Source organism: Lepus europaeus, chromosome 13 (genome assembly GCF_033115175.1).
Source record: "Lepus europaeus isolate LE1 chromosome 13, mLepTim1.pri, whole genome shotgun sequence".
NCBI classification, from domain to species: Eukaryota; Metazoa; Chordata; class Mammalia; order Lagomorpha; family Leporidae; genus Lepus; species Lepus europaeus.
In genome coordinates this window covers 61,078,825-61,100,413 of record NC_084839.1, presented here as the reverse complement: position 1 = coordinate 61,100,413, position 21,589 = coordinate 61,078,825, and the positions used below count along the sequence as shown (strand labels likewise).

General features: G+C 42.5%; 1 protein-coding gene across 1 annotated transcript in view; it reads right to left on the bottom strand.

Annotated features, from left to right (window-relative positions):
• ACTR2 (actin related protein 2) overlaps nucleotides 1–20,838 on the bottom strand; it is a 53,577-nt gene extending 32,739 nt beyond the window's left edge. Inside the window, exons 1-3 of the mRNA XM_062209551.1 lie at nucleotides 20,665–20,838; nucleotides 8,419–8,529; nucleotides 2,198–2,413 (exon numbers count right to left, since the gene is read on the bottom strand). Of these exons, the coding sequence (XP_062065535.1) occupies nucleotides 2,198–2,413; nucleotides 8,419–8,529; nucleotides 20,665–20,712 (375 nt within the window). The 5' untranslated portion in view covers nucleotides 20,713–20,838. The remainder of the gene's footprint in view (nucleotides 1–2,197; nucleotides 2,414–8,418; nucleotides 8,530–20,664) is intronic.
• Nucleotides 20,839–21,589: the final 751 nt, after the last annotated feature.

Here is a 21,589-nt window from a genome sequence, read left to right as displayed (position 1 = left end):
TGGGTCCCTGCCACCTGTGTAGGAGCCCAGAATGGAGGTTCTGTCTCCAGCCTGGCCCAGTCTTGATCCTGGCTGTTGTGGGCATTTGGGGAGCTATTCAGTAAATGGGAGATCTCTCTTTTTCACTGCCACTCTTTCAAACAAATAAATCTTAAAAAATGTAGTAGCAGTAGTAGTAATGGTGGCACTGCAGCTCAAACCAAGTACTCCAGTATGGGATGCAGGTGTTCCAAGCAGCAACTTAACCACTTCACCAAACACATGTCCACCCCAGTCTAACAACTGAGGGGAGTGAACTGGTGGATGGGAGATTTGTCTCTGCCAAATAATGTATTAATTAATTAGCCTATTTTGGGGGGCCCACTTTCTCCCTAAACTCTGTGTCAGCAGGATTTTATTTTGTCGGCTAATATACTCTGCTTAGAATAATGTCTAGCTGGGGCAGATGCTGTGGCATAGCGGGTAAAGCCACCGCCTGCAGTGCTGGCACCCCATATGGGCACCGGTTCGTGTCCCGGCTGCTCCACTTTCGATCTAGCTCTCTGCTATGGCCTGGGAAAGCAGTAGAAGATGGCCCAAGATTTTGGGCCCTGGCATCCACATAGGAGACCTGGAAGAAGCTCCTGACTCCTGGCTTCAGATTGGCACAACTCTGGCCATTGCAGCCATCTGGGGAGTGAACCAGCGGACAGAAGACCTCTCTCTCTCTTTCTGCCTCTCCCTCTCTCTCTGTGTAACTCTGACTTTCAAATAAATAAATCTCTGAAAAAAAAAATAATAATGACTAGCATATATGGGTTGAATATCCTTTACCCAAAACGCTTAGGATCAACATGCTTCAGTTTTTGGAGTTCTCCACATTTTGGAATATTTGATACTTTACCATTTGAGAATTCTTTTTTTTTTTTTTTTTTTTAATTTCTCCGGCAACAGCAGAAGCTGAGCCAATCTGAACCCAGGAGCCACGTGGGTGCAGGGGCCCAAGGACTTGGGCCATCTTCTACTGCTTTCCCAGGCCATAGCAGAGAGCTGGATCAGAAGAGGAGCAGCTGGGACTAGAACCTGCGCCCATATGGGATGCCAGCGCTTCAGGCCAAGGTGTTAACACGCTGCGCCACAGCGCTGCCCCCATCATTTGAGAATTCTTAATCCAAAATCTGAAATGCTTCAAAACCTGAAACTTTTTGAGTGTCACAGTTAGGTAGGAAGTTAGAAAATAAAAATTAGAAGTTAGAAATGTGTGTGAGAGGGGTCTGAGAGGAAAGCAATAGCATCTGCAAAAGCTCACCTTGGAAGCAGCCCAATATTCACACGGCAAAGTCCTGCCCAGGCCCCCATAACTTTCTAGGTGGTCTCAACCCTTTCCCCACGGGAAGCCCCCCAGGACACTCCTCTCTCCTCAGCACCAAATGGGTTACCTGGCCTGATAACATGGAGCAATAAAACCTTCACAGCCTTCCTCCAAGGCAGGCATGCTAGAGGAAGCTCCCCTGCCAGGTGGGCTCCCCAGTCTGATAGCACTGAGTAGCAAACCCTTGGGAGGAATTTTCTTTGTCCTGGAGGGTAAAGAAAAATGGCAGGAGAACTGGACCCTCTCCCTTGTAAGCGGCAGTCTGAATACAGTCTGCGCACTCAGCACTCAGCTCTCTGCTGAGCTGCCCGTCTGTCTTGCCAGGTGTATTCTCTCCATTGAACCATGCAACCTTGCTTTCCCCAGCCTGGGTGACTAGGCACCCTCTCTCTCTTTTCCACGCTCTACTCCAATAAAACCTTGCTACTTTGCTATCCACTGCTCTCTGTCTCATGCCTGAATTCTTGCTTGAAGACAAGAACCCCACTACTCATCTCCAATAACATCACAATAGTACTCAGTAACTAGACTAGCAAGTGCTCAATAAACAGGATCTAGGGGAAAAAAAATTGTATGTTTCCTTTACAGGGGTGGGGAACATCTGGTCTGCCTGGCCCTAACAAGGCAACTACAGGTGGGACTTGAAACTGAACAAACCTATAGCAGGCTAATTTTTAAGTTGATAATTTTATATGGCCTACAAATGATGTTATAAATATCCGAATGGCCCTTGGCAGAAAAAAAGATTTACCACCCCTATGACAACAATGGTAAGACAAAAGGTAAGACTTTTTATTTACTATTACATCAAAGAAACACATTTGCATATCCCATCTAAAAACTTACCTCTACAATCTTCTCTCTGTTTTTGGTTGGGTTCATAGGAGGTTCTGTAAGTAAGATTTTACAATTTCTGGTATCTATGTTAAGTTTCTCTGGTCCAAATGTATAGTCCCACAGATGTTTCATGTCATCCCAATTCCGTACTATGCCATTTTCCATAGGATAGTTAACTTCTAACATTGAGCGTAATTCACTTGCCTCATCACCAACCATTAGATCCTAGAAAATTACAATTGCAAAGCTTTAGACCATTCAAATTTTCGCACAAAAATAGCTTCAGAAAAGTATATTCCCATGAAATTTCAGAAAACTTTGGAATAATTAATTTTAATCTTTCTGACACTTTTATATAAAGTTTTTTATTCCACAAATAAAAATTTTTTTTCTTTCCAAAACAAGATCTTGCAAAGTTCAATCATGGGTAATAAATCTTTATGTACAATGTGGTTTAAATCAATAAATTGACCTTACCTTTAACACACATGTTTCCAAAAGAAGATAATTAGCACAAATAAACCCCACATTTTCATATTTTGAAGGGTTTTGTATGAGGTTTCATCTGTTTCTTTTGCTCAAATGTTCAAAAAATAAGGCCTGTGATATGTGAAATAGCACATCAGGGAAAAAAAACCTTGTAGAAAACGCTCAATGCATGCAGTACATTTCTTTGTACTAAAGATCAGAATGATAAATGTAAGTACTATACAGCATAATGAAAGATGCAAAAGATGACGATTTCTCTGTAGTAATGAACATATGAACTAATCAACTGTAAATTCCACAAACTTCTATCTACATGTGCCTCACTAGTATGAATGAGAATTTTCAGAGAAACAAAAAATTAAAAACAAGTTTAAAATTATCTCATGAGTAACATTTTCAATCTTAAAATGTGATACTGGAAAACAATGCCATCATACATGAAGCTTAATACTCACAAGTCTTGTCTCCCTCCAATGAGAGCATACTTAAGATGACCCACATTTGAAAAGTCAAACTTTGCAAGTATAGTAAAGCTACTGAAGTCCTAGAATTCAAACTTATTTCAAAACCAACTAGTCAAGATGTTAAATATTAGTTCCTACCTGTGCTGATAAATTCGATTTCTAAAAAAAAAATCCTAACATCAGAAATGGCTACTATTTGCTACAGTACTTTTAAGTTCAAATTATGGGGAAATGAAGAAAAGCAATGACTACATTAATATGAAATGTCTTATAACGGAGGTTAGAAAAACATGAGTTTTAAACATAAAAAAATTTTAAATAAAAAAACCAGAGGTAAAACCTATGTAAGGACTCTATTAACAATCAGATTTGCGGAAAATCCACTGAAAGCAATAGCCCGAAGAAAAACCAAAATTAAAGTAGGTTCTAGAAATGTTCACTAAAACTTTATGCTCTAATTCCTTATAAAGTTGATTTACTAATTTATTATTCAAATGTCTTAAATATCATCTGTTTGTAATCTTCTGTGAAAAAAACAGAAAACTAAAAACGTGTGAATTCACAAATACATGTGAATTCTGGATAGTGACATACATACGCTGAACTATTCAGAGACGGTAACCGATATTTGCAACTTACTTTAAAATACATAAAAAAAAAAAACCAAGATGGACTGATGGATAGACAAATGAGCAGAAACATGATAAATCAGCACAACATATAAAAATGTCAGGATTGAGGTGATAGGTATATAGGTTTTACTGTAAAATTTTTTCAACATCAATGCACATTCTAAATACTGCTTAGTAAAATGCTAGGAGAATCTATACTTATAAGTACATATACTACTTTTAGATAGTAACATGTTAATTTAATACCCAATTTGTTATACCTTCTTTCCTCCTTTATTTCTTTGTGTTACACAAAGTAAGCTATTAAATGGTTTAAAGTAATGAGTACTATTTCAACCAAATTAGATTAAGTGTGATCTGATTTCAACATTTACTTTTAATTCCACAAAAGAATAGGGGCTTATGTCTGACTCAATGCCACTTCAAAATAAAAGCCTTGTGTATCTACTTCTTGGACCACACATACTATAAAGGATTAACTGAAAAGAATGTTGTCTGCCATCAAGTGTCCTTAGTTCCCTCTGAACAAAGGGGACATTTAAAGTAGAAGAAAATAAGTATTCGGGAAGTGCAAAACTTTTTGCGTATCTGTACCTGAAATTTTAATTTAAAAATCCTAGAACATATAAATCTTCCCTAGAACACTTCAACTTTTCAAAGTCAAAAATGCTAAGAGTCAGGTTAACTTGCCCACACCTCTCAGAACCAAAGTTATAACAATCAGATCAGGCCTTGGGTTGTTATCACGTGCCTCGCACTGGACTTCAAATCTGAACCATCAACTATAACCTAAAGAATGAAAAACTGCAGTAACTGAGATACTGTTTCAAAGGCATTTATGCTCTACTAAAAGCTGGCAGTATAGACTGTATTTGCCCACCATCATTTTGTTTGTCACCTTTAATTAGAAAATAGAGCAAATAAATTTAAAACCACATTTATATCCCTTGAAGGAAATTCCATGAAAAGAACTGTGTTAAATTAAGCCTACACTATTCTCTACAAGTTCAACCTTTTCTTAATCTCCTTAGTACTTTATGACAAATGCATAGTCTCTTATGTAAGAGAAATACAGCAATTCCACTTTTAAATGCTTTCGCTTACTCAGAAGGAAACTTCAGTTACTGTTACTAGGTAAAATACATCCTGCCACTAGAAATGTCTGATATTCTTGTCAAAACTGCTTACAAACAACAAAAATGAACTTGAAACTACCTGCTATTTAGAAGCACTTACATTATCAGTGAAAAATGTAATAAGAGAGTCAAATGTCTGGGATGACCCCAGCAAGCTTCTGGCTGGAAGCAGAGACACCACACAACAGTATTTATCTTGGGAGAAAATCTATCATTCACGAAAAAGCCTTACAAGTGCTTTACCTTTTTGTTATTTATCCTCAGATAACGTGGTCAAACATATTCCTTAGCAAGAATGACATGGGAAATAATTCTTCTATTCCTTTTCCCATCTGTGGTTCATTTGTATATCCTAATTTGACTCAGTTTATTCAGTTCATACATGATATCACGAAGAATGCAAATATATATATATATATATACACAGACAATGACAATGTTTAATTTAACATTGGTCAGTAAAGTGGACTTATCCAAATGTAACAAGTGTGACCCCAATTTTCTGGATCACATATATCCTACAAAATGCCACTTGGTTTCTAATATTATGCACACCACATTCCATTTTAATTATAACATTTATCTACAAGAAAAACAAGGAAAACAATTCAAATCTATGTTAGTAATTAGTTCTTGTTTGGTCCATTGTATGCAATCAGAAAAGCATACGACTTATTAGTTGCTACCAAATCGAAGCAATGGAAAAGGTTAAAAATCAAAGCACTTAAAATTAAATTATGGAATTACCCCCCCTCCCCATTACTAAAGGGACACAAAACAACAACTACTGTCCCATCAAGCAAAAGTGGAAAACAAACAGAGCATGTGTGTAACCTCACTTACCATCTTTTTGTTATTCTACTTCAACGGGTCAAGAAAGGTGAAGAGAGAGAAGGTAGAAGTAAGAGTCAGAAAAGGCCTAAATAAAATCCTCACTGAAATTTTTAAACATACAAGCAATAGAGACAAATTAGGTTGAGGTCAGATGCAGTACTACTGTATTTTATGGAGTTAATAATTAGGGCCAAATTAACATGGACAGTTATTACTCGTGAACAAAATTTAACTCATTAATTTAAATTTAATTTCCACTTTTTAAGTTTACCATCACATTTTAGCTAACAAGACATAAAAAATATTAAGTCAATCCACTAAGCACACGAATTCTAAAAAGTAAAGTTTCTTTAATTTATTACTGATTGTAAGAACTTAAAAGAAAATAAACGTGAACAGCAAAAGTCTAGATGAGCAGTGGAGAGTTAGATAGTTCAGAGTTGTTTCCCAAACTCTAGTATTCAGCTTAGATTCAAAGGTCAAGTTCTGCTTTCTACTTGAAGAACAACTTAATTTGAAAGGCTTGAAAGACTGAGCAGAGTGAACAGAACTGAGTCTATGGCACAGAACAACAAATCACACAAGCAAATGCTACTGGTAAATTCTTTGGCAAAAAAGCCTTATTAGATTATTAACTGGTTTGATTTCCATCACTTGCCTTAAAAAGCAAGAAAGTGGAGGGCCGGCACTGTGGCACACATAGCAGGTTAAACTGCAGCTTGCAGCTCCAGCATCCTAAATGAGCATGGTTCAAGTCCTGGCCACTCCATTTCTGATGTAGCTTCCTGCTAATTCACCTCGGAAAGCAGTAGAAAACGGCCCAACTACTCGGGCCCCTGCACCCATGTGGGAGACTCAGAAGGAGTTCCAGACTCCCAGCTTCAGCCTGTCTCAGCCCTTGGCTGTTGCAGCCACTGGGGAGTGAACGAACCAGTGGATGGAAGATCCCTCTCTATCTCCCTCTCTCTAACTCTGTCTTTCAAGTAAATAAATAAAAGCAAGAAGGTGGGAATGAAGAGATGTGTATTTGTGCTTAAATTTACTGCAGAATAAAAATGGCTAAACATGACATATCTTTACATCTCAAAAATCTCACTTTCCATGAAGCAATAAAAAAAGGCATTCTTTTGGGCCAGCATTATGATACAGCAAGTTAAAGACTCGGGCATCTGATAACAGTGTGGGTTTGAGTCCCAGCTACTCTACTTCCAATCCAGTTCCCTGATAATGCACTGGAGAAGGCAGTGGAAGACAGCCCAAGTACTTGAGTCCCTGCCACTCAGGTGGGAGACCAGGATGAAGTTCCAGGCTCCTGACCTCGGCCTGGCCCAGACTTGGCTGTTGCAGCCATTTGGGGAGAGAACTAGTAGATGGAAGATCTTTCTCCCCATGGTGCTTTCAAATAAATAAATAAATCTTTTTTTTAAAGCTATTCTTTAAAAAAGCTTCACACTGAATAAAAAGTATTGCCTTCAACTTCATTAAACAGTAGTTAATTCTCATCATCGCTATTAACTAAATTTCAAGTCATAGTTCATTTAAGATAGAATTCAACCAGAATGAAAGGAGTTCACAAAGAGAGCAAGAAATCTCATATAAGTTTCCTAAAAGACAGGACCCTAATAAAAAACATTATATTGAGTATCTCAATTTTTTGGTAACATAACAGAGGCCACAGTCACTATCTTAAATCTTTAAGAAATTAACACAGTATCTAATTTTCAGTAGGTACTGCTCTTCCATTGTGTAACTCAATTCTCTAGTCCCTACTGCAGAGCTACCACGTGGCAAATCTCTACTCCTCTCACCACCCTCCTAGATCTCTTAGCTGAACCTAAGAGGTACACCCTAACTCACATTTCAAATGACATATAACCTAATAGCTCACCGAAGTGCTGGAAAAGACTGTCCAGGCAGGACCAGCAATGCCAGCTTATTCACAAGTAAGCCACTGCTACAGCCTTTAAATCTACTGCATTCTGTATAACTTGATCCCCAGACCAGATGAACTGAAAGTCAATTGGTGACCACTGCCTTTTTTAATGTTCTATTTTTCTTTCTTCTAAAATAATGTAATTTCTGATCTCTTCAATACAGGGGGAAAACATATCACCCTTAATGTAGAGTCTCTGAAGTTATGTACAATGAGCAAGCAATAACACCTTTCCTTTCTTTCTCCTTATGGTAAGAAAAACAATGCAAGGCAAAATAAAGACTAGCACGGTTTTCTCCAGCACATTGTAGAACCAATGAGATTTATACCCTGTGTTTTCTTGACTAGTTATATAAAGTCAGGGGATCAAGCCATGAAAACATGGAAAGAAAAAATCAAAGGTCCCAAAGAGATGCTAACATGTAACCACAAATACATGGAATTGACAGACAAAAATATCAGCCTGATGTCTTTTTAAAAAATATATAATAGAACATTACGTCACTTATACAGTGTTTCACATCAATGTAAAAAATTTAAGTATTTTATTTCACATAATAATGGCACCAAGCCACACATAAACAAAATCAGATTAACTTAACTTCAAGTATTAACATAAATGAAAAATATGGGAAATTCTGCCTTCCCCCTTTGCTTCTCATGGCATTACTTTCAGTAACACTTGATTCAAACAGCTCACAGGTTTTGACAGTCACTTGTCAATAAATAAATAAAATATTACCTTGATTTCAATGTTTCCCACTTTGGTGGTTGATCTGATAATAGGTCTTCCAACCAAAGCTGGGAAGATGTGTTCTGGAAAATTAGAGCCTGCATATCCACACTTCACAAACTGGAAGGAAAAAGTAAAAAACTGAGTTAGTGTCAAGGTATATACTATATTCATTTAAAAACAGTATCTGATAAACACTTGGTGCTTATCCAACATTATAAACTGTTGGTGCTTTCAAATGATCCAAAGCACTCTTACCAAATCATCTACTTTCACAGTACTTACTACTGGAGGTGTTTATTTCCATTAACTGTTTATTTAGTGCCTAATCCCCCCAAGTGGGAAAGCCACACAAGAGCAGGAGCTAAGCTGAACTTGCTGGAGCTTGATGCCTAGTGGTCACTCAAGCGAGATGTGGGGAAAGAACAAATTCATTCAACATGTGCTAAGTACTTTAAAAAAGAGATATCAGGAAATAAATAGAACTGTTCTAAAGCAGGCTTTCATTCATTTTGGGCAACTGCACTTAAGCAATCTTATTTTCCAAAATGGGAAAAACAAGTGACATGTGAACTAGCATTACAAGAAAATAAATATTAGGCATTTTAGGCAACCTACTTTAAACAAAAATTTATTTATTTATTTACTTATGTATTTATTTACTTATTAAGAGGCAGGCAGAGACAGAACAATCTCCCATCTACTGGTTAACTCATGAAATGCCTGCAATGGCCAGGGCTGGGCCAGGCTGAAGCCAGGAGCCTGGCACTCAATCCAGGTCTCCCAGGTTGGTTGCAGGGACTATCATCTGCCGCCTTCCCAAGAGCATTAGCAGAAAGCTGAATCAAAAGCAAAGGAGCCAGGACTCAAACTGGCACTCTGAAGGATGCAGGTGTAACAAGGGCAACTTAACCCACAGCACCACACATTTTCCTCTGTTTATTTTTAACATCAAGGGGCCAGCATTGTGGCGTAGCGAGTAAAGCCGCCAACTGCAGTGGCGACTTCCATATGGGCGCCGGTTTGAGTCCTGGCTCCTCCACTTCCAATCCAGCTCTCTGCTATAGTTTGGAAAAGCAGTGAAAAGTGGCCCAAGTCCTGCATGGGAGAACTGAAAGAAGCTCCAAGCTCCTGGCTTCAGATTGGTGCCATTGTGGCCATCTGGGGAGTGAACCAGCAGATGGAAGACCTCTCTGCCTCTTTGTACTCTGCCTTTCAAATAAAGAAATAAATGTTTAAAAAAAAAAAAAAAGATCAAATATTGAGGGCTGGTGCTGTGGCATAGCAGGTAAAGACAGTCGCCCACTGCAGTGCTGGCATCTCATATGGGTGCTAGTTCGAGTCTTGCCTGCTCCACTTCCAATCCAGCTCTCTGCTACAGCCTGGGAAAGCAGTGGAAGATGGCCCAAGTCCTTGGGCCCCTGCACCTGCATGGGAGATCCAGAAAAATTCCTGGCTTCTGGCTTCAGATTGGCGCAACTCTGGCCATTATAGCCATCTGGGGAGTGAACCAGTGGATGGAAGACCTCGTTCTCCCTACCTCTACCCCTTCCTCTGCCTTCCAAATAAAAATAAATAAATCTTCAAAAAAAATCAAATATTACATGGAAGAAACAACCGAAAACTTCAAGGTGGATGGGGGAATCTGTATTAGAAAACAAGTTGATAATCAATCCCCCTTAAGTCTTTATTCAGTGTAAGCTACACGGTAAAGAATCTTTGTGTTTATTAATAAATTCCAAGTGCCTAGAACAGTGTCTGGCACATTGCAGATATACATTAAATAACTGGTAAATATTAAAATATTCAATTATTTTAAAATACAAATGCGGGGCAGGTGTTTGACACTGTTTTTTTTTAATTTTTTTTATTTTTATTTTTGACAGGCAGAGTGGACAGTGAGAGACAGAGAGAAAGGTCTTCCTTTTGCCGTTGGTTCACCCTCCAATGGCCGCCGCAGTAGGCGCGCTGCGGCCGGCGCACCGCGCTGATCCGATGGCAGGAGCCAGGTGCTTCTCCTGGTCTCCCATGGGGTGCAGGGCCCAAGGACTTGGGCCATCCTCCACTGCACTCCCTGGCCACAACAGAAAGCTGGCCTGGAAGAGGGGCAACCGGGACAGGATTGGTGCCCCGATCGGGACCAGAACCCGGTGTGCCGGCGCCGCAAGGCGGAGGATTAGCCTAGTGAGCCGCGGCGCCAGCCATGTTTGACACTGTTAAGACACTGCTTGGGGCCAGCACTGTGATGAAGTGGGTTAAAACCCTGGCCTGAAGCACCGGCATCCCATATGGGCACCGGTTCGTGTCCCGGCTGCTCCTCTTCCAATCCAGCTCTCTGATACGGCCTGGGAAAGCAGTGGAGGATGGCCCAGGTCCTTGGACCCCTGCACCCACGTGGGAGACCCAGAGGAAGCTCCTGACTCCTGGCTTCGGATCGGCGCAGCCCCGGCCATTGCGGCCATCTGGGGAGTGAACCAGTGGATGGAAGACCTCTCTCCCTCTCTCTCTCTGTAACTCTTTCAAATAAATAAAATAAACCTTTAAAAAAAAGAAAAAAAGACACTGCTTGGGACATATGCATCCCACACTGGAATGCCTGAATTCACTCCACTTTTTTTTTTTTTTTATTCATTTGAAAGAATTACAGAGATGCAGAGGCACAGAGGTCTTCCATCCGCTGGTTCACTCCCCAGATGGCAGCAATGGCCAGAGCTGCACCAGTCTGAAGCTAGGAGCCTGGAGTTTCTTCCAGATCTCCCACACAGGTGCAGGGGCCCAAGGACTTGGGCCATCTTCCACTGCCTTCCCAGGCCATAGCGGAGAGCTGGCTCGAAGTGAACAGCTGGGACTAGAACCAGTGCCCATATGGGATGCAGGCACTGCAGGCGGTGGCCTTACCCGCTACGCCACAGCGCTGGCCCCTTGGCTCCACTTCTGATTACAGCTTCCTGCTGCTAAGCACCATGGGAAGCAGTGGTGAAGAGTCAAGCAGTTGGGTCACTGTTGCCCACATGGGAGACTTATTTGACCTCCCAGGTCCTGGCTCCAGTCTGGACTAATTATGGTTGTTGAAGTCATTTGGGGAATAAACCAGTAGGTGTAGGATCTATCTTTGTGTCTCTGCATTTCAAATCATCATCATCATCATCATCATCATCATCTACTAAGAAAAAAAATCCCAGTGTGGGCCTTCAGCACAGTGGTTAAGCTGCCACTCGGGACACCTACATCTCACATCAGAGTGCCTGAGAATGGGTCTTGGCTCCACATCTGATTTCTGCTTCCTGCTAATGCATACTCTGGGAAGCAGCAGGTGCTGACTGTTAAGTACCTGGATCCCTGCCACCCATTTGGGAGACCTGGCTTGACCACTCAGCTCTTGGCTTTGGCCTGGTTCATCTCTGGGTATTTGAGCAGTGAACTAACAGATGGAAGCTCTCTTTGTCTCTCAAATAAAATGAAAATAAATAAAGATATACATATATATTTTTTGACAGGCAGAGTTAGACAGTGAGTGAGAGACAGAGAGAAAGGTCTTCCTTCCGTTGGTTCACCCCCTAAATGGCTGCTATGGCTGGTGCGCTGCGCAGATCCAAAGCCTGGAGCCAGGTGCTTCCTCCTGGTCTCCCATGCGGGTACAGAGCCCAAGCATTTGGGCCATCCTCCACTGCCTTCCCAGGACACAGCAGAGAGCTGGAATGGAAGAGAAGCAACCGGGACTAGAACCCAGGGTACCGGCGCCGCAGGCAGAGGATTAGCCAAGTGAGCCATGGTGCCGGCCAACAAAAGCCTTTTAAAAACACAGTGAGGCCGGCGCCGTGGCTCAATAGGCTAATCCTCCGCCTGTGGCGCCGGCACCCCGGGTTCTAGTCCTGGTCGGGGTGCTGGATTCTATCCTGGTTGCCCCTCTTTCAGGTCAGCCTTCTGCTGTGGCCCGGGAGTGCAGTGGAGGATAGCCCAAGTCCTTGGGTCCTGCACCGGCATTGGGGACCAGGAGAAGCACCTGGCTCCTGCCATCGGATCAGCGCGGTGCGCGGGCCACGGCGGCCATTGGAGGGTGAACCAACAGTAAAGGAAGACCTTTCTCTCTGTCTCTCTCTCACTGTCCACTCTGCCTGTCAAAAACAACAACAACAACAACAAAACACAATGAGTCCTCTGTATCCATGGATTCTGCATCCATGGTCCAACTAACCATGGTTCAAAAATTCTAGAGGGCTGGCGCTGTGGCATAGGGGTAAAGCACGACCTGCAGTGCCAGCATTCCATATGGGCGCCAATTCAAGTACTGGCTGCTCTACTTCAGATCCAGTTCTCTGCTATGACCTAGGAAAGCAGTGGAAGATAGCCCAAGTCCTTGGGCCCCTGAACCCACATGGGAGACCAGGAAGAAGCTCCGGGCTCCTGGCTTCAAATCAGCCCAACTCCAGCCATTGAGGCCATCTGGGGCATGAACCAGTGGATCGAAGACCTCTTTCTCTTTCTGCCTCTGTAGCTCTGCCTTTCAAATAAATAAATAAATCTTTAAAAAAATATACTAGAAAGCAAGGTATTGTGTCTGTACTAAAATATACACACCAGGCTGGTGCCGTGGCTCACTAGGCTAATCCTCTGCCTTGCGGCGCCGGCACACCGGGTTCTAGTCCCGGTCGGGGCACTGGATTCTGTCCCGGTTGCCCCTCTTCCAGGCCAGCTCTCTGCTGTGGCCCGGGAGGGCAGTGGAGGATGGCCCAAGTCCTTGGGCCCTGCACCCCATGGGAGACCAGGAGAAGCACCTGGCTCCTGCCTTCGGATCAGCGCGGTGCGCCGGCTGCGGCGGCCATTGGAGGGTGAACCAACGGCAAAGGAAGGCCTTTCTCTCTGTCTCTCTCTCTCACTGTCCACTCTGCCTGTCAAAAAAAAAAAAATTATACACACACACACACACACACTAGTTTCCTTGCCACTATTCCCTAAACAGTACAATATTTATACTATAAGGTAGGTTTTTTTCAACTTTTATTTAATAAATATAAATTTCCAAAGTACAACTTTTGAATTATAGTGGCTTTCCCCCCATAACCTCCCTCCCACCCACAACCATCCCATCTCCCACTCCCTCTCCTATCCCATTCTTCATCAAGATTCCTTTTCAATTATCTTTATATACAGAAGATCAACTTAGCATATACTAAGTAAAGATTTCAACAGACTGCACCCACAGGGACACACAAAGTACACACTGAGTAGTAGTTTTACCGTTGATTCACATAGTACAACACATTAAGGACAGAGATCCTATATGGGGAGTAGGTGCACAGTGACTCCCGTTAACAATTGACACCCTTATTTATAAGGTCAGTAACCACCCGAGACTCTTGTCATGAGCTGCCAAGGCTATGGAAGCCTCTTGAGTTCACCAACTCCGATCTTATTTAGACAAGGCCAAGTCAAAGTGGAAGTTCTCTCCTCCCTTCAGAGAAAGGTACATCCTTCTTTGATGGCCCGTTCTTTCAACTGGGATCTCACAGAGATCTTTCATTTAGGTCATTTTTTTTTTTTTTTTTTTTTTTTTTTGCCACAGTGCCTTGGCTTTCCATGTATAAGGTAGTTTTTTAAAGATTTATTTTTTATTTGAAGGGCAGAGTTACAGAGAGGCAGAGGCAGAGAGAGCTCTTCTATCTGCTGGTTCACTCCCCATATGGCCACAACAGCTGGAGCTGGGCTGACCCAAAGCCAAGATCCAAGAACTTTTGCCGGGTCTCCTACGTGGGTCAAGGGCCCAAGCACTTAGGCCATCTTCCACTGCTTTCCCAGGTGCATTAGCAAGGAGCTGGATCAGAAGTGGGGCAGCTGGGACTTGAATCAGCACCCAAACTGCAGGCAGAGGCGTAAGCTTCTAAGCCAGGCACCAGCCCATTATTTTTTCATTTTTTAAAAAAAATTACTTAAAAGGAAGAGATTTTCCATCTACTGATTTATTCCTCACATGTCTGTAATAGCTGGGGCTGGGTCAGGCTGAAGCCAGGTCTCCCATGTGGGTGGCAGGGACTTAACAACTTGAGCCATTACTGTCACCTCTGATGCTGTGCATTAGCAGAAGGCTCAAATTGGATGTGGGCATCTCAAGCAGCATCTTTACTGCTGTACCAAACAGCCGCATCAATGAACCACATTGAATTATAAATAGCCTAGAACATTCTGCCATTCAGAATCTCACTTGTCTTTTATAAATAAAGCTTTTTCAAATATGTCAAAGTAATGATTTAAAGAGATTAAAGCTTTTCTTAAAATCTGTCTGAAACAAAGAAGTTTCCTATTCCCAATACAATCTGGATTCAGATCCTTTAAGTTCATGTTTACACTTGTAGAACCTACATAAAACAGACTATTAAGATGTGTTTGTGCCCAAACCCTCATCACCTAGACTTAGTCAGTTTACCACAGAGCCATTAAGGCTAAGGCATTGTTCAAGTACAGCTACCTATTTCTAAAAGCACAGTATTGTAAAAATTCTGCCCACACGACTTTTCAAGGCAAAGTTAATATGCTGTAATGGCATATGCAGATAACCTGCTAACTTGTACCCACCTCCTCATCTGAAGAGAACTAGAATACAGAACCAGAATATATTTCTCCACCCCAAAGAAATGTTAAAACAGACAGGATTCAAAAGCACTAGCTTACTTTCCTACAATGTCTTCTCAAATAATTTATTAATGTGACCTAGGAGCAATTACCAGAGGAAAACGTTAATATTTAATATATTTTTTATAGCATTTTCAAACAAAACAAAAACCCACGAACCTCTCATCACTTTTCCTCCTGAATCACTCTCTTTTGGCCTTAGATCAAAATCCACTCACCAATCTGATTTTAAATGCTATTGGAGAGCACAGACTATGTTCTCATCATTATCCTAAACATACTCAAATTTCCATATAAACAAAACAGAAAATACTATTAACTATTAAATTTTTATATTTTCTGCAAAGCAATGAACAGATATGGACACCGGTAAGCTGAAAGCATCTACTCACCAGTCTGAAAATGCTCACTTACATGGATATAAAATGTTCTCAAAGAAAATTATAGGGGCAGGTATCATGGCACAGTTGGTTAAGATACCACTTGGGACACTCACACCCCATATCAGAGTCCCAGCTGCTCTGCCTCTAATCCAGCTCCCTGCTAATCCACATGAGAAGGCAGCAAATGATGATCTGAGTACTTGGGATCCTGACACCCATTTGGGAGATCCAGATAAAGTTCCTGGCTTTGGCCTGGCCCAGACCTGGCTGTTAAAAGCATTTGGGAGTGAACCAGAGGCTAGCTCCCAATCTTTTTCTGTCTCTGTCTGTGTCATTCTTCCTTTCAAATAGATAAGTAAATCTTTTTAAAACTTATAGAATGAACAGAGAAGCTGCAAGTCTGTATGGACCATTTTCAGCATACTAACTGTAAACTTATGATTTTATGAAATGAGCCATCTTAATAGAAGTTGAAGGTTGGAGGAGGCGCCTAGGACCCAGTCAAACCCTGGTGTAGGGAGGAGGTCATTAAGGTTGCTACATCTGTCCTTTTACCCTCAGTCAGATACTCTGGCAACATACAACACAGCAAAGCAGTAAAAAATCACATCTCTCAATGTTTTCTTACTATAATTGTTCAGATGGACAGTTCATTAAAATTCATGTTTGACTATAGTTCAAGTGACATAACATTTGCCAAGTGCCTCTGAAGTTGAAGACTGAGATCCCTGAAATGGTAACAATTGTGAACTCACGGCTACTGCTTCATGGAAAAAATGAAAATTTGGGGCTGGTATTCTGGCATAGCAGGTTAATCCACTACTTGCGACACAGGCATCCCATATCCAAGTACTAGTTAGTCCCAGCTGCTTTGCTTCCAGTTCTGCTCCCTGCTAAGGTGCCTAGGAAAGCAGTAGAAGATGGTCAAAGTCCTTGAGACCTTGTCACCTATGCTGGAGACCAGATGGAGTTCCTGGCTTCTGTCTTCAGCCTGGCCCAGCCCCAGCTATTGTGGGCATTCAGGGAGTAAACCAGTTGGCAGAAGATCTGTCTCTCTCTCCCTCACTCTGCCTTTCAAATAAATAAATGAATCTTAAAAAAAAAAAAGAAAATTTGGCTTTTAATTCAAACTAAAGATATCAAACACATATAAATAAACTATTTATTCTGCCTAAGCAGCTTATGGGAAGCACAAGATGTCAGAGAATCCAGCAATAGCATTCCTACAAGGTACTAGATATTTTTATTGAAACAGCAAAAACTGCACTATTTCACATTATTTCAAATGTAAAAGCACTGATTGTTATAATAAAAGATAATCCATGTTCAATGGTCTACAACAGACCATCTCTTTCCTGCAAAAAGAAATCAATACTTAAAAAAATCTATACATCATAATGTGATAAATATGAAGAAAATATCCTAAGACGACTCGTTAGGTATTTTATCCTTGAAGTTCCTCCCTCATGCCAATCATTTTAAGACTTGGTGATTTAGTTCTCCTATTGTGTACAGTAAGGCTGTGTTTAAGAAATAGATTTTACCATATATAGTTTCCTCTTCATAGCACTGTGGTTTGAACTGGCTCTCTTACTTCCCACTGAGTCATCAAACGGTAAGAGTATGAACAGCATAATGTTCTTGCAAGCAAAAATGAAGGGCCTTCCCACATCTACTCTGTGAGTACTGTTTCCCTTCAAAAAGTAAACTGGGATTTATTCAGCCCCAGTTAGGCTTAATTAAATTTGTATTTTACTAATTTTATCTGATGCTAGTGATGTATTAATTTAATTGCATACTATTCAAATCTTCAAACATAAAAACCAGCAACAAATGTGGATTATAAAAGAAATATAATTATTCTAGCACTATAAGATATCTTAGCCAGCACTGTCCCAGTGAAACACTAGGCACTAGCTAGGGAAGTCATGTTTGTTGGTCAACTAATTCACATTTGATTAAATTGCCTGAGTTCAGTAAGAGGAGACATCACCAGGGGCCTGGGTCCAACTCTTGAAAAGGACATAACCCTAGGGCTTCACAGATCTCCATATTTTCATCTATTTGGCCACTTTCAGTGGCTCTATTTCAGTAGGTCTGAGTGGTTAGGAGGATGAAATGCATTAATTATTGAAAGTGGATGAGTTTTCTCTACTAGGCCACCCTAATAAGGTACTGGCCTAGCTAGGAGGATAGTGAAGAAATGGAGCAGGCCCTATATCTGACATGTGAGCATTCAGTTTTGGGCCTGTGAGAAGGCTTAAAAAACAAAACAAAACCCCATCAACTTCTCAAATGGCCTATAATTTTTAACCCTAAAATGTGTAAGGAACAAATAAAAACACTACGGTAACAACTCTTTCCACAAATTTTTAAAAATGAAATGTGAGCATCTTTTTTAAAAAAAAAATATTTATTTGAAAGTCAAAGTTACACAGAAAGAAGGAGAGGCAGAGAGTGAGAGTGAGAGTGAGAGTGAGAGAGAGTGAGTGAGAGAGTGGGAGAGAGAGTCTTCCATCTGCTGGTTCACTCCCCAGTTGGCCGCAATAGCTGGAGCTGCGCCAATCCGAAGCCAGGAGCTTCTTCCAGGTCTCCCATGTAGGTGCAGGGGCCAAGGACTTGGGCCATCCTCTACTGCTTTCCCAGGTCATAGCAGAGAGCTGGGTCAGAAGTGGAGCAGCTGGGACTCGAATGAGCGCCCACATGGGATGCCAGCACGGCAGGCGACGGCTTTACCCACTATACCACAGCGCTGGCCTCCATATCTTCTTTAACATTTAATTTTAGAAGAATAATTATAACTTCAGATACCTAAATAAAATCAAGGCAACTCTTCATGTCTAGAAGTAGTGAACACACACACACACACACAAAATCTAAGAGGTTTCCAGATGTGTAAATTTTCAGAAACATCACAGCATTCCTGTTATATGATTCACTTTGCAAAAAAAAGTTTATATATTTGAAAGGCAGATAGAGAAAACTTCGCTAGTTCACTTCCCAAATGCCCACAACAGCTGGGTCTCAGCCGGATGGAAGCCAGGAGCTGGGAACTCAATCCAGGTCTCCAACATGGATGGCAGGGACCCAATTACCTGGGTCATCACCAGCTTGCTGCCTCCCAGGGTGTGTACCAACAGGAATTGGTATCAGGAGTAGAGCTAGGACTTGAACCAAGGCACTAAGATGTGAGACACAGGCAACCCAGGCAGTGGCCTGAACAAGCTACCAAAGGCACCTCTGACATATTTTATCAAAACTGTTACTTCTTTGAAATCAATCATATCTATAAAAAAAAAAAAAACTAAACAAAACTTTAATCAGAAGCATAACACCAAACACATCAGTTTTTATTTGGATTAACTATATTTTTTTCATTTGTGCAATAACTAATCTTTTGTCTTCAGGAACAAGATTTTAAAATTATGAACTAGATACAAGACTAATTGACAATATACACAATCAGCTTTTTAATGTAAGCTAAACAAAATAGTAACATAAAAATTAGCTAAGGCTAACATTCCCATTCTAACATCAAAAGCTCCCATATTCTATAAATACATAAAGGATTCTTTATCTAGAGCCACTCAGAGGAATCCATATAAATATTACTGGATAGAGTTTCTAAAAGTATTTGACAGTCACAAAACAAACTATTTTAAATTTAATTTTTAAAGCTTTGAATTTTCTTAGTACTTGAGATTAAAGTGGAAATCAAGCTAATATTTTTCTAAAAGCATCTTTAACTGAGTATTAATTGTAAAAATAACATGTTTATAGTTGACTTCGTTTAAATATAGTTTAGCAACATATGCTTTAAGAAAACATTTTCCCAGTAATTCAGAAGGGTTGTGAAGTTCTCCCTGTCTTTCTTCACTCCCTTATTCCTTGTCTCACAGGCACCATTTCTTTTGTCTCCCACCAAAACTTCCACACACAGGCAGAAGTTTGTGGACAGGTAAGTATTTTTAATGAAGAACACTCACGTAAGTGGAATCATAAACTTGTCTGTAATTTAACAGCAAGTCTGTCTTTAGACACATCTCCATAGCAGTGCATCTGCCTCCTTTTTTAAAGTGTTTTCTATGGACATGCCATGATAACATTCTTACTGTAGTACTAAATTCTCAGATAAAGCCAGTATAATTACTGCTTGTAAAAAATCTAATAAATCCAATGCAAGGCAATGGCAGTTACCTCAATGCATACCAGCTCTTTTTTTCCCCCATTTCCAAAGTATTTTAAAGTTCAAGTAAAATCTATTTTAAGTCATATGTCGCATTTACGGAAGGGAGGAGAGAAAAGTCACAAAATGTTGCAACACAAAAATAGTTTCGGCAATCACTACAGAACTCATAAAAATAAGTAAGCATCTCATTTGCCGGCTTTGGTACCCAAAATGCATCTTTTAAACGTTTTTAAAGCAACTTTCAAATGGTTTCTAAATCAGTGCTTTACGTTTTTACGGTATTTGAAAACTACCATCATCTGTATTCTGAACCTAATAGAGGAAAATAGGGGCGGGGAGTGAACTTCCCCCAGGTCAATGGGATTAACACTTGGGCTCGCCGGGTCCTAGATCCCCCAAAGTCATCCAACGGAACACGCTGGTCTCTGCAGGGCTGCACCTGAGCCAAACTACCAGCGTGGAGAACACAGAGCAAACGCTGTGCTGTTGGTCTAGCCGCCTCCTCGCTCCGAGAAAAAAGAGGGATAATACCAAAGCAAACCAACAAAATGCAGCAACACTGAGAAAGGGCCGTAGCCCGCTGAATGACAGCACTTCCCTTTTCTTCAGCGAGCCCACTTCCTGCCTCGCGTTCCGCATCTTCAACTCGACAGGAAGAGGAAGGCCTCTAGGTGTTTCTCCATTCTACACACCCGCGACCCTGGGGCTGCAGCCCCTCTCCCAGTACACGAACCCAGCCTCTAACCCCTTCCGCACTCGAGCCAAATTGCAAACCCCACCCCTCCCTGTGCACGAAGCCGGCCCCCGCGGGCAGCAGGTGGGACCGGCGTCCCGCCCCGGGCTCGCCCACCGCCCGGGCCCGCAGGGCTACCGGGAGGGAAGGTTCTGGAGAAACCAGCGCCCCACCCGCTCGCTCCCTGCACCCGCACGAGCGGGGAGTGCCGCCCCGTTCCCCTTAGCCGCGAGGGCCCAGAGGTGCCGCGCCGAGGGCCTCGCGACGCCTGAACATCCCCGCCCGGGCCTGTGGCCGCCGCGGCCTCCCGTCCAGGCGCTTACCCCGGTGCCGTTGTCGCACACCACCACCTTCCTGCCCTGACTGTCCATCGTCCGTCCGGAGGAGAGCTGCCGCCGCACAACCTACAGCCGCCGCCGCCGCCCAGCTCTTGCCTCTTCCTCCTCCTTCACTGCCCCTCCTTCGCCCCAACTTTCTTCCCCCAACCGGAAGTCTCCGCCGGTCCCGCCCGTCATTTAGCTGACCGCCTGCGCGGAAGGGGCGGGACGGAACGTAGGAGGCCGCGAATGGCAGCTGTGCGCACCAATCATAAACGGAGAGGCGCCGGGGCCCCGCCCGAGGGCCTGGCTCGGGCTCCGCTGTCACGGATGCGGAGCAGGCAGGTCTTTCTCAAGCTGCGTCTTGGGTTCGGTGTTCGGTGGGGAGTTAATGGCGGCGGAAGTCGCGGCAGCTGCGGCTTTCTCCGTAAGGTGTGGCATGGATCAAGGGCGCAGTTTACCGGATTCTGGAGGACGCAGAAAGGTGGAAGACACCGCGTCTGTCACGCGGAGGCCGTGGAGGGTGACGGAGGGGCCGGCCGGGGCGGCTGGAAGCAAACCCGGAGGTCCCTGTGAACCCCCTTGAATATGGCTTAATGAGCGCGTGGTTGCAGCAGGACCCGTTCAGCGCCCCGAGCTGGGACGGATATACCCACAGTTCTTGGAGCTCATGCGTTTGCTGCCTCCACAGCCTTCCCGAGTCTGCAGTCGACTAGGTGCCTGCGTTCGCAGCCTTGTCGCCCACCACTTCCTCCTCCAGTAGCCGCGGGTTGCTTCACCCTCTTAAGTACGTGTGCCTGATCGAACCCAGAACCTGGGCTCTGAAATCAGACAACCCCAGTTTCAGACCCGGCCCGGCCATTCAAGAGTCTTGTCGGGCATAACCTGGTCTGTGCATGGTAGTAATACGTCTGTGGGCTGTGAGGATAGG